This window comes from Palaemon carinicauda, chromosome 40 (genome assembly GCF_036898095.1).
Source record: "Palaemon carinicauda isolate YSFRI2023 chromosome 40, ASM3689809v2, whole genome shotgun sequence".
Classification (NCBI taxonomy): domain Eukaryota; kingdom Metazoa; phylum Arthropoda; class Malacostraca; order Decapoda; family Palaemonidae; genus Palaemon; species Palaemon carinicauda.
Window position 1 is genome coordinate 40,435,926 of NC_090764.1, and position 14,371 is coordinate 40,450,296.

Here is a 14,371-nt window from a genome sequence, read left to right on the forward strand (position 1 = left end):
AATAAGGGATGTGTAAGTCTATATTTTCCTAATTAAAAAAGAATCATCTATTATGCTACGAGATCCAGAACCAGGTGACTGAACATCCTTATCACTGTTTTTTCAAGAGCATCTAGTGCTCTCGGGCGGTCATCCCAACCAAGTAACAACCAGCCCAACATTGTTTCAACTTCACTAATCTGACAAACATCAAGGTTATCCATGTGGGAGGTGTTGTTGCAATTATGCTGAGAAATAACAGTGAAGAAGCAGATATGAATATGGACGGAGACCTAGCCTTTTCCAAATTTCTAGACATACTGGCAAAAGTAGTGCCCAACTGCTATAGAAGTACTAAATTATTAGTTTAGTTGAAGTTTTCTTTTATGCTAGAAATGTTCAATTTGATCATGCCAAATACTTCCGAGTGGTATCTTACGACCCACACAGTAAAGACCATTTGTTTCCCACACAAACCATAGCAAGAATATGGTACAGGATCGTGCAATTCCTACATCCCAAAGTGTATAGGCTTATTAGCAAGTCCGGAGCCAAAGACCGACTTGAGTTTGGGCAACCCAGTATGCTTTATCAATTACACTATCTCTTATCTACAGCATTACTGAGATAATGGAATAATTGCACAACAGAGACTTCTTACTATCGAGTAAAATACCTGTTGATTACCGTTATTGCAAGACCTACATAAGCTGATACATCCTATGATCCTACCCAAAAAGCTTTACTTCCTCTATCTATCTGGAACTAGGAGGAGGACCTTGTACTCCTTTGGTTTCGTATGTGATTTAGTGATGCAAGTATAATGGCACTGTTAATGTCTGCTCTACTGCAACAGCATTGTGGCCTTCCTTTGTATTTATCAAAGAATATTCAATATCCAAATTGAATTACTGGGATTTAATCTACTTAAGGTAACTGGCAACTACGGGCAATTAGTAAATAGATTAACCATTATCTAAAGTTAACATTTTTAAAATAATCATCCATCTCTTTCAATACAATATATGCCAAAATTATTCCAAGTAAATCATTGAATTCTTATTGAATTTTTTTTAGATAATCTGTAAGTTTCATGTTGACGGGTAACAACGCAGGAAACAGACAGTAAACCAGGACTACTGTAGCTTGGCAATAATCCGTCCAGTAAGGTAAATGAATCATTCACTAAATGTGAACTTGAAATACCGGCCTTAACCTGCATCTAGAATAATTTATAAAATTTAGTCAAAATTAACTATGCATCATAAGGCTTATTTGGTTTTAATAAATAGTTCATCATAAGAGGACCATCCGCCATGATTTTTCTTGAATATTTTTTTGTTTATCTTAAGTGGACCAGATTCCATGAATTTTTTTTTATAATTTTTCAAGCATCAAAAAATTAGTAACTTGGTGTACGTGGAGGAAAACCTTGTATAACATCCCGAGAAGTTTCATTTGATTATCTTGATAAATAATGAAGATACAGTATATTGTTTTTCATTAAAACATCATCCTAACTATGTTGCATTCATAAGTTTGACAGATATAGCATTTGTTTTGCCATTTTGGTAAACCTGTAAAACTTATAAATTTTTTCCTCATGCGTCTGATAATCAAAAACATGAACAGGAGTTACCAAACTTACCAAAATTTTGATACAGCTCACTTAAGTAAGTCTTGATAACTTCAGTGGCGTCATAGAAACTTAAAAGTAATTATGTCCCTCTGTTTACTATCGTGAACCTAATCATTCTGCACATATTTTATAAGTATTTTGCCTAAAACAATATGTAACATTTCCAAAGTCCCTCCTGTTACAATTTTCACAGCAATTGATATATTGATATTCTTTGAATTAAAAAAATAAAAATATAAAAAACAAAAAAAATTATATTTTATTAAAATGCATATATATTGGTCTAAATGACATAGATTTTATTATGAAGAAAACACACTATATCTAAAACAAGTAGAAATTAAGAATTATGTAGCAAATCTTATGAGATAGTGGTTGGTCCCCAAAATGACTAATTTAAAACATACTTTAAAAATCTATTTTGAACATTTTACAACACTTATTTCCGAATGACTATCAACTACGTATAGAAACCGATGTGTCTGAGACAGAGGGGTTTGTTCAAAATAGTGAGGTACTAAACCCTACATTTACCCTATTTGAGAAAAGGGTAAAATGGTTAACGGTCAAAGTTGAAAGAGGATGCCGTTCACAGCTATTCAGATAAGATACAAATGAACCGATTCAGTGAATCTTTATACAAAGAACTATTAGTCCAAGGGAATCCTACAGTGTCAGGGTAACCTCAAAAATAACTGACGAAAGGAGAACTTACTTACGAATGGAGGAATAAAATATTTAGATTAACATTTTGGCACAAGGGATCAGCAGAAGTTTACAGGTACTTACTTTAACAGAGGAGAGATCTAAGGATCAAGGCTACCATTTCAGAAAATCTAAATGTCTAGGAGTGGCTAAAAATGTGTGAATGAGATAGTTACACTGCAGAAGAGCACAAGTAAATAAATAACTCGAGGCTCTACAATGGGATCTTGAACCTGAGATAAACCATGTACCACCCATTACTGAATGGTGTAGATGACTCGCTAGTTGTACTGTACCTTGAACATTTAGGTTAGAATTTGAAACCGGGTAGGTTAGATTTGACATATTACTCTGAATCTAGAACCAAGTTGATTTTTGGGCTATCCATAAAGACAATGGCTCTGAATTCTCAATATAACAAAACCCAGCTATCCATAAAAAAGTTAATGGCATTAAATTTCCAATATAATAAAAACCAAACTAGTTAGGATGTAGTAAAGACATAGTTTGGAATTCAACTCTGTAAGGCACAATGAACATTCAGAACACTTACTGAAGAAACGCTATATAATTATGACTACTAGACCTGACCATGGAAGCTAAGTTAGTGTAAGCAATGGGCAACCAAGTCAGACTTACTATCCACAAGATATGTTAAAAAAAAGGTAAAACTCAAAAGGTTCCTCATAATCTTGGCTGGTAAGCAAGTATTGGCATGTCATCTCGTTATCAAGTCCACACACAAGAACTACTCTCTCTCTGTAATTCCTCTTGAAATAAAAATACTTTATTCAGCCATTACAAGCAACAAACAGCACTCGTTCTGTTTAAAAAGTAAAACTTTACCACTACACAGTGTATACTCTTTGGTTCCATCAACACCAACTTGAAACATAAATCTTCGAGATATTTTACTCCTCACAAAGGTTTTAAAACCCAGTACTTTCCTGTACAGAAATGTCATTCACTCGCATAGTTATTAATCAAAATTCTACAAACACTTATCACAATCTGGAAAGGGAGATACCCGTCTTGATGAAATGGTTTGAAAGAAAAAACTGAAGAATGGAAACTTTTAGTGTGCTACTTACCATTAACTGCTACAAGCTTTCAATTCTTGACCGAGGGCATGTAGGGGAAATATTTTATAAACTTTTTGGGGTAATTACCAATAAACCAAGCTTCTGAAGAAGCAATATGAACATTAGGGTAGGCTCATAGAAATAAAAAGATTATAAAAAAAAAATGAATAATTTGTAAATCAAAATTGTATTTCTTTACCAGTTCATTAAGCTCAAAATCTCAAACTAGGTATATTCATTGCTGCTGTACTATTCTCAAATCATACATCAGTCTCTACTCCTCAGCTTACAAAATGCCAAAAGAAAAATAGCAACTGGATTTTTAAAACTTTGGATGCACATTAAATAAAAAAAGTTGTGTAAATAAAATAATCCTAACTGTTAAACCAAGGTTTAGCCATCAGCAGTCTTTAATGCATTAGTGTACTATATGTAATATAGTGGGGAAAGCGTACTCCTCCCTAGCAGTGCATCATGGCAAAAATTGATAAGTGGGATTTGGCATACCCTTTTTCCTGCCGTAGCATCTGCTACAGTACTGACCAAGGACCATCTTCATTACTTTCATTGAGTTTTCAAGTTCCTCTTCTATCAGAATCCTTGGTAAATAGTTTAAAAAGAGATTATTCTCCTTCAATAGTTGTAAGATTCATCCTAGAAAACCAAAAAACATATTAATATTAATTACCTTTCGACATAACAAAAGCTATTCGGTTCCATGTGACCAACTGTCTTCACAATTACAGAAGCCCATATACAGTACAGATAAGCAAAAAATGCTGAAATGTAAATAGAAAATGCTTTTCAACTTAAAAAAAAAACAGGCTGCAATAGGAAAAGAAAGCAGAGTATACAATAAAAAATTCATAATCTTTGTTTACATAAGCATACAAAAGTGGCTGGAGTTCAAAGAAGTTACTACACATCAAACATTACGCACAACCAAAAGCAAAGCAAGAAAATTCTAAATTTAATAATGAAATCTTTTATTTTTACAATCACCTGAAGTTTATATTATTTCTCTAAGCTTTGTTTCATTGATATTTACCCCATTTACTGAAAAGAATAATGTCCTGTTTTCTTTCCTTTCAATAGACATGTGCCTCTGGTAAAGTAATGAGACACACTAGCAGTTAATGGCAACCACCAATGGCTTGTTCAAGCCACAGATCCTTTGTTTTTCAGTTGGGAAATCTAAATTATTCCCTATCCTCTTGATGCTATAAGTAAGGGGGAAGGAAGGTGTGATGCATATGAACATCTGATGTTCATGTTACAGACTCCCACACACTGATACAAGTGGGCCTCCAGTGAAGGACAAAGATAGGTTAATTATAGTTTTAAAATATTTAAAATTCTAGACTTACATTTAGTCTAGATTATTGGTAACAAACCATCTCAAAATACTTTTGAAATACAGAACTCCGGATTGTTTCTTAATTTCAAATTTATATAACCCCAATACTGTAACTAAAAACAGATTTCTTTACATTAAGAAAACTATATAGTAACTAAATCAAAAATTGTTAGTAGACCACATTACCAGAACCCACTATAGGACCTATCTCCCAGTAACTTTGATAAGCAAATCAGGATTCTTCGAGATAATGTCTAGAAAATATTGACTTGGTGCGCCATTCAGCTGCTGCCAAAACCCTTTCCAAACAAAGAAGTCTAAAAAATGTAGGAATGAAGCTGCTCTTTTAAAATCACGAACCCTAATCTTCAAGACTTTCATTAGACTTATAATGATTCTTTGTGAGAAAAAAAAAAATAAATAAATAAATCAGGATCACTACCATTCATGTTCAAAATATTGTCCAAATAATGCTAAACGGCTCTTTCGGCACAAAAAAATTTATCAATTCTGTCCAAAAAAAAAGAATGGGAGATTTGAGGTGTATAAGTCATCTTGGAAGAGGCATTTCTACAGACTTTAGAAGAATAAACAACATCAGAACTTACATTCAGAAACTTTTAGGTTATTTTTCAGCAATCATTTCCCTACTGGAAAAGAGATTCTGTACCTCACTATAGTCAGCCTCTTCCTCTGTGTTTTCTTCATCATATTCCTGTTCAGAAGGATGAACAGACATTGCTTCCTGGTTTTCCCTCACTATTGTCAACCTCTTCCTTTGCATTCTCTTCATCCTTATATTCCTGTTCAGAAGGATGAACAGACATAATGGTTTCCCTTTTGTTTACATCTTTGAATGGGAATTACTATGCACATATTTACCCCATTAAGAGTTGACTCATGATGAGCCAGTAGCCAAGCTTGCAAACAAACGATGCACGCTGCCATCCGAAACATGATGAAACCGAGCAGCTTTAGCAGAAACTTTATCAGATACATTTGCTCTAAGGGAATCATACAATATGACACTCCATCCACATATGAAAGTTGAGGCTGCTTTAGAGTGCTTTCTTTAACAAGTGGAGGGATCTGAAGATCTAGGCTATCAACTTGGTCTTCTGCCTCACCATTTAATTATCATCATTATCGTTATTACTTGCTCAGTGACAACCCTAGTTGGAAAAGCAGAATGCTATAAGCCCAAGGGCCCCAACAGGGAAAATAGCCCCGTGAGGAAAGGAAACAGGGAAAAACAAAATAATGTAAGAAAAGAAACATTAAAATAAATATTTCCTATATAAACTATAAAAACTTTAACAAAACAAGAAGAAGACAAATTAGAGGATAGACTATTGTGCCTTAGTGTACCCTCAAGCAACAGAACTCTAACCCAAGACAGTGGAAGACCATGGTACACAGGCTATGCCACTACCCGAGACTAGAGAACAATGGTTTGAGTTTGGAGAGTCCTCCTGGAAGAGCTGCTTACCATAGCTAAAGAGTCTCTTCTACCCTTACCAAGAGGAAAGTAACCACTGAACAATTACAGTGCAGTAGTTAACCCCTTGGTTGAAGATAAATTGTTTGGTAATGTCAGTGTTGTCAGGTGTATGAGGACAGAGGAGAATCTGAAAAGAATAGACCAGACTAATCAGTGTATGTGTAGGCAATAGGATAGTGAACCGTAACCAGAGAGAAGGATCCAATGTAGTGCTGTCTGGCCAGTCAAAGGATCCCATAACTCTCTAGCGGTAGTATCTTAACGGGTGGCGGGTGCCCTGGACGACCTACTACCACTAAATTGTCTTAATTGTCTAAAAGAGAGGCTAGGATTGCATAAATGCAAGGGTTTTGCAGAAGAAGGATGTAATACTGTATAAAGGAAGAATTTGATGTCTTGAGAGGATCTCAAATCTATAACACTGCACCATCAGAACCCTTACTGAATGGAACATTAGAACCACTAGACATGACTTAAGTCGTCAGGTTAGTTCAAAATTACTGCCTTTGATGACTCATTGGCCTTATGATATTTCACTAAAGCAATTAAAGAAGTTAAGAGCTTTTGAAATTCACTACAATCAAAACTTGATTCACTAACCGCTGTACAGTATTGGAATTTGGTGCTGGCATGTCATCATCGCTATCATTTCCAACATAATCAACTGGCCTAGTCTTCTCTGGATTGCCCCCTGAACTAAAAGCAAGTTTCCTTTTGTGTTTAGAACTTTAATATAGTTGGCAACCATAGAAATATATTAGTCTATAACAGGCACAGAAAGGCTTTCACTCTCATCACAATGGTTATACAAATTACAATATTATCCCCGACACGAGAAACAGAGAAAATGGATCACGTACAAAAATAATCCGCATGAACAATCTACTATCAAATCTAGAAGACATCTTTAAACACAAAAAATCTAAATTTAAAAAATCTGGATTTAGGAGCTGTCGAAAATCCAAAGTCGACACAGAGGCTTTGAACATAGCATTGGTGGTTCCTATTAATTACTAGATTGTCTCATTTCTTTACTAGAGGCAAAAGGCTTATTGAAAGGAAAGGAAATGAGAAATTTTTCAGTTTTACGGTAAATACCAATAAATCTGAGTTTCTAGAGAGAAGCAATATGAACATCAAGGGAGGTTCATAAAAATAATTCACAGGCTTAGACTAAAATATAGAGCAAACTTTAATGTGGCACTACCAGTAACTGCATTTGACTAAAATGGAAAAATTAAGCACTTACCTGGCAAGTTCACAGATTGAAAGTGGTAAAATTTACTTTCCTATCTATAATAACTGTATTTTTTACTAAATGAAGAAAATGGTACTGTAACGGGGATTTCCGTCCCAAAAAATAAAAGTCTACTAATATGAAACAAGATATGTTCAAATTAAGATTTAGTTCATTCAAACATTATATAAAGTTTTATTAGTCATGATAAAAGCATACATTTATGAAGGACTTTTAAAATCATAAAACATACAAATTACCATTGTTACATAAATGCAAAGGACATCGACTTTTACTTAGACTTTTAATGCTGAATAGGATTGACAATCAAGTACTGAGATCTTTCTTAGACTTGAGAAGATATGAAATTTTGGTAAAAATTTTCACTTCTATAACTTACTTGATGTTCATGCGGCTTCTTTCTGAAAACTTGGTTATATAATGGTTAAAAGAGATACGAATGGCTTGGAGTAGCCATACTGCCTTTGTCTTCAGTCTCTCAATTCGAAACTATTCCTTATCCTCATGATACCAAAAAGTCATCGGGGGAGGGGGTGGGCATGTAACGGAACATCAGGTGAGTAAAAAATAAATTTAATTACTAAAATTCCATTTATTTATAAGAACCTCCATGATGTTCATATTGCTAAATCCCACATTTTGATGGAGGTGGGTTGCTAGGCAAGGAAAGAGATAGGTCATTTATAGCTTTCAAATGATAAAAGGAATTAACACTCTAGACTCATCTGTCATTGTTTTTTGGGCAACAAACTGTCTTAATTCAATTCTTAAATACAGAACTACAGATTGTTTCCCTAAGAATATTACCTTATCCCTTTATTCATAATTTTCATAATTTCCAACACTGTGAAACTATAATTAAAAATGTTTAAAACATGAATATTAAAGATTATTTAAACTAAAAAATTTTAGACCCATTCACTAGCTGCCACTATAGGGTCTAAAGCCAGGGGTGAGAGTAAGCCGGTAAGCAGTGGTACACCGTACCTTGAAAGATGTTCAACCTACTGCAACTAGTACACATGGGTACACTTTTGAAGATACAACTTTTACTCCTGGCTACCTACCAAGCAATAGGATTTTTTTGTAAACATGAAACTCTCATTTTGAAAAGCAGCTCATGAACAGGATTTTGAACCAAATTTAATCCCAGTACCCTTACACTATTAGGAAGCTCTGGACGATGCGACACCAGAAAAAGAGAAACCATTCACTACTACAGTCACCCCTCGGTTTTCGCGTATTCGGTTATTCATGAACCATATAACTCACTAACTGTAAATATAAGAAAATTATGTATTCGCGGTTTCACGATAAGTACTCTCGTAGCCCAATGATTTCAAACCAACTGCGCTCCTTTGCACTAAGCATCCTTCGTGTAATTAGTCTTGCATCATCTCTCCTCGTATGTGCATCCACTTCGGTCCATTTTGTGCGGAATCACATTTTGATGTTTAAAAGTGTTATAAAACCTGTGCATCTCCAGTTTGATTATACTGATTTTAGTATAAAATGTGATACATACATACACTACCCCACGCACCAAACAGTTGACGGCTTAAAGAGTTGCCTCATGCTTCAAACTTGCTGTGTAGAAATTCATATGTAAAAGGTTAGTAGGGTTGCACTGATACAGTACTTTTTCTCTTAATTTTTTTTTTGGTAGTGTATTCATTGTGTAATACTCTAGTGTTATTGTTATATTAACTATTGTACAGTAGTGTATACAAAATATACCATGTTTTACAAGAATATTGTAGATATAGGCTACATGTATGGCGAATCTGAACAGCATGAGTCGACCTGCCAAAAACAGCAAAAATTACGAGTGCTACCTTAGCTAATTAATCTCTACTGTCTGTACATATATTACAATAATATACACTACAGTATCACAAGTGTTCTATTAGATAGGAACAACAGTGTTTTGTTGTCACATTCCATTATTTATTAATTAGTGCAGTGAAGATTAGTGTTATGCGTACAGTGTACCGCAGTCTTGCATACAAAGACTGTACATGTACTGTACACTTAATGAAATGTGTTCATACTGTAATACAATACTTATACGTACTGTGATAGAAACCAAGTAAAAACAGTACTATATCAGGTAGTACAATGGGTTACACAGTGTATTATTCAACTGCATGAAGGCAATGGGCAGCAAGTTGTTAGGTTACAGTTAACCCACCCTAGGAAAGCAAGTATTCACTGAGAGAGAGAGAGAGAGACGACATCAGTGGGGGAATCTGTTTCAAGTCAAGTGCCCACCCTTATTGTTCCTTTCTACCTACATTAAGTATAGTGAGTGCACTAGTAACACTGTCTCTTTCATGGGGAGAAAAATGGTAGGAGTCACACAAACGCAACTCTTATCAATCAGACTTTAGGTCTTCTTAGACCATAAAGGGGAAAAGTAAGGCAGAGCCCTTCTATCCCAGCTGGTAGTGTGTGATGCGATTAAGGAGCACTCTCAGTAGTCCCCTCTGCATAGTCTTGTCATTTCTCAGGGTCGTCTTTGGTGAAGGGTTGTTATAGGGTATTGGTAATGTTTCTGCCTAGTGATCGCCAGACTGGAGTTCAACTCCCGGTCAAACTCGTTAGTTCATTTGATGTCTGTAAACTCAACATCCTAGTGAGGTAAGGATGGAGGGTTTGGGAGAGCCTATAGGTCTATCTGCAGTCATCGGTAGTCATTCCCTGGCTCTCCCTAGTCCTATCTTGGGTGGTGAGGGGGCTTGGCCACTGATCATATGAAAATATAGACAGTTTCCAGGGCACTGTCTTACTTACTATGGCAATGTCACTTTCCCTTGCCTTTGCCATTCATGAGCAGCCTTTAAAAGAAGCCAAAGGGAGTCACAGGGACTCCTTGGGCAACACGATCTCTCCCACGGGGAGAGAAACAGTAGAATCATGTATATGCGACTATGATTTTGATCTTCTGGTACTTCTTGGTCCATAAAGGGGAAAAGAAGGGCAGACCCCTTCCCCCCCACCGGCAATGTGTGAAGAGACTAAGTTGTCTGATTTTCATGCCAACAGCAACGACACTTCAAGGAAAGGAATTCTAGGAACTCTATAATGAGACAGGACTACAAGGAGGTACATCTCTAGCATCTTCTAGACATTCTAAACACCTGGAGACACTGACGAGAAGAAGGGTGGTGTCCTTCCGCTTCAACTTGGCAACAGCAAACACCCCTTCCCACTGACAAGGGAATACACGACAACAGGAATGCTGTCAAACAAGAGTCAGAAAGTGTACTGTATATCGGCAAGTTACACAGACAGATGTCAGTTAGTTACAATTATTTGGAAATCTGCAATACCTTTCTTCTTCATTAATGTTCCTCCTAGAAAATTACCTGCCAACAATTATTTTCTGTAAAAGAAAAAACTAAATATCAAAACAGTCAGTTGAGGGCGCCAAGAGTACGTCTGTACTATTCAGTGGCTGAGAACAAAGTGACTACTCAGTGAGCTGGTGGGAAGATACATCTCACCCACCATCTGCCAATAACTACCAACACCTTGTGATAAATATTAACAACAGAGTTCTAACTACAATTAATACACACTCCTATTAAAGGACAAAAGGACAAGTGTTTGCATCACTGTAGGAACAATTGAGTATTTTATTGAAAATTATAAAGCTAATTCCTTCCTTCCTGCCCTTCTGATTTTGAAGCTTCAAAATCCAGACTGTACAAAATTTGAGGCAAGTAATAAATTGGTACTGAGCTACAAATGATCTGCTGCTTGTGTGATAGAGTAAAATGTTTGCACACATTATAAGACCCAAATGAAGGTACATAAAAAGATTAGGTTTATACTGTATAAAGTAAATTATGTACAGGTTTGTATAACTAAACTAATTTTCTATAAGAAATTCAATAGCTCTACTCTAACGGTCGAGAATTATTCTAAACAAGCACTAGGTAAAATGAACTTTGCTATGACCAATAATCAATTTCAACTTTAGCATCACCACTGTTAAGAAAAAATTTATGCATGAACAGAGTATTCATCGTTTACCTATCCATTTGGGTTGTTCACCTTACCTGACCGCACAAATAATTCAAATCAAATCATCTAATCATAAAAAGCAGTAAATACTACACCCATATTGTTATATATAAAATTATACAAGGCTGTGATAGTAATAACCTTATAACAAAATACCAACCAAGTCCCATCAAATAATTTACAAAACCAAAATTTTAAAAGCAGTGTATGAATGCATATGTAACAAATAAATCTCCCATACAGATGTGTGACATGTACAAAAGCAAGAATCACCAAAAATTACTGAGTTCTTGAATATACCTTCCCCTGTAGAATGCATGCACCAGATTTGAAGAAAGAGGATGTTGCCACGTTTTTTTGTGCTAAACCCACCAATCCTGAAGGGTGTAGAGCTTCACAATAAGTCACCCAAACAGTATCCTAAAATATGATGAAGAAAACTGCTCATTAGGAAAGTGACCTCTTTTCTCCGATGATAAACCTCCAAAAATTATCTGTTAATTATTCATTTGAATACAGTACAGGCAATAAAACAATCATTACTACAGGAACTAAAGAAATACTAATGGCTACCAGCAATAGAGTAATAATAATAATAATAATAATAATAATAATAATAATAATAATAATAATAATAATACTGTAACAATAATAATGGTAATACAAAATAATATAACATAAAAGATATTTTGCAAAAACACTTAGAGAGTTTGTGGTGTTTGTTAAAGTATAGTAATATGTTCGTATAAAAAAAAAAATTCAATCACTGCCAAGGCTAGGATAGGCTTTTGATGTTACAGTACTTACTCCAATCATAAAATGACAAATTTTTTTTTAAGTAATCTGTATTTTTCCCAATTATACAAACCTAAGACCTTTAGATAGGAAAACGATAAATAGCAGAGCTGTGAATGAGGCTGTTAAATGTTATAACCAGATATTAGCAACTGCCTCCCCCCTGCTTGGCTCACTGACAACTCACTTAGATAACAGTTGGAACTTCCTAAGGGTTTGGTGCCAGCAGGAAAGTACGAGTGAAAGATGTCTTTCGAAGCTATACTCCAAGACAGGGGAATATTGGAAGAAAAAGAAAAGGCCAGCCATTCTTTACTTTCATTCCAGTCTTACTCGTAACCTACGCCCTCAATCCGCAGTTACTGGTCTTGTGAGAGGAGCCGAGGCAGCTATACCACCTGCTAAGCAGCTACAAAAGGAGATCATATCTAGGGACCTGTTGGTCACATCCCGGATCCCGCAGGTAGTGAGCAGTCAACGTCATCTGACACTTCTAAATTCTTGCCTGTAGAACATGCATCAAAGAGAAATTCCTATTAAAAGCTAAGAAGGTACTGATATTTGTTATGGTGCAAACTTTTACACATTTCCCTTCTGGAGAAGAGAAAGTGAACGTCCGAGAGATACCTCTCTCAGCCAGAATGAGACCGTGTTCTTGAGAGATAACCTCTCTCAGCCAGAACGAGATCGTGTTCTTGGATATCTTCTTCTTTGGTCTTCCTGTGCTCACAAAGATTTATTACAGGTGAGGCCTAAAGGTCTTCATCCGCTTGAGATAGCTCCTCGGTGCTCTCATACGACACAATAATAGCTTATCAGGATCATCAGTTACATTCCTAAGGCTCGTAATCTGAAAAGATAAAAACTTACATTTAGACAACGGACTTTGAGTTTTAGCTACAAAGTCAGGGACGAAAGAGAGCAAAACCTGACTCCAACCCCCTTAAATAGGTGATGTTAAACGAGAGACCATGGAGCTTGCCAACTTGTTTAGCTGAAGCTATAGCCAGCAAGAAACAACATTTTCAGGATTAGGTCCCTAAATGAGTCTCCCCTCTATGGTTCATAGGATGCTCTATTCAAGGAACGTAATTCCTCGATAACATTCCACGCTGGTGGACTCACCTCAACGAGAGGACAGTCTGTTCAAAACTCCCTATGAGCATTAACACCTTCACTACGAGGCCGCGGATCCACTACTCACGTTATATAGTGTACGAGATTTGTCACCATCGGATATACTACTTCATTTACTCTATAATAAGCCATATTTCCATGTTTATTTGTTTTACTGCTGATTACAGAATAAATTTATGAAAAGTCTGCTTTATTATTCACTGTATTTCACTCTGAACAACCAAAATGCTTTTCCAATCATTCTGAAATGACAATGAAACAATCTCCAATAGATTTAGTAGCTTTGAGAACAAAGCCTCCAGAAGGATATTGGGAGTTAATTGGCAGGACAGGATTAGAAATGAAACTATAAGAGATTACTCGAGTGCCACATGTAAATGAGATCATGATGAGGGATACATGGAGATGGTTTAGGCATGTTCTTCGCACTCCCCAAGAGAGATTAGTTCACCATATGTTCAGCTGGGCTCCAAAGGGCACTAGAATACTGTAGTTGGAAGACCCAGGCCTACATGGTTGATAACTATGAAGCACGAAGTAGCAGATGATGAATGGAGAAGTATCGAATTAAAAGCTCAAGACAGAGATGACTGGCGAAATCTAACCAAAGCCCTTTGCATCAAGAGTCGTAGGAGGGGATGATGATGATGAAGCTTTCTCGTCTACTCGTTCATTTCCATCCAACACCACGTGGGCAGGGACCCAACAGAAGTAAACACTGACCTTCTTCCTAGACTGCAGAAGAACTAACCAGTCCTGCATCTATTGTACTAGATGATGGCTTGGCATAATTTGTTTGATTGCGAGTAAAACGTTATTGGAACCTACACTTGAGTTGACTTTATCCAAGTCTTAAGCTACCAAGATGGACCAAAGCAGCTCTAATCAA

The 14,371-nt window shown here is 36.0% G+C and overlaps 1 protein-coding gene across 1 annotated transcript in view; it reads right to left on the minus strand.

The window, feature by feature from the left end:
- The window catches only part of LOC137631895 (uncharacterized), an 83,000-nt gene that overhangs the window by 27,540 nt on the left and 41,089 nt on the right, over positions 1 to 14,371 (minus strand). Inside the window, exons 3-4 of the mRNA XM_068363900.1 lie at positions 11,851 to 11,970; positions 3,913 to 4,059 (exon numbers count right to left, since the gene is read on the minus strand). Of these exons, the coding sequence (XP_068220001.1) occupies positions 3,913 to 3,973 (61 nt within the window). The 5' untranslated portion in view covers positions 3,974 to 4,059; positions 11,851 to 11,970. The remainder of the gene's footprint in view (positions 1 to 3,912; positions 4,060 to 11,850; positions 11,971 to 14,371) is intronic.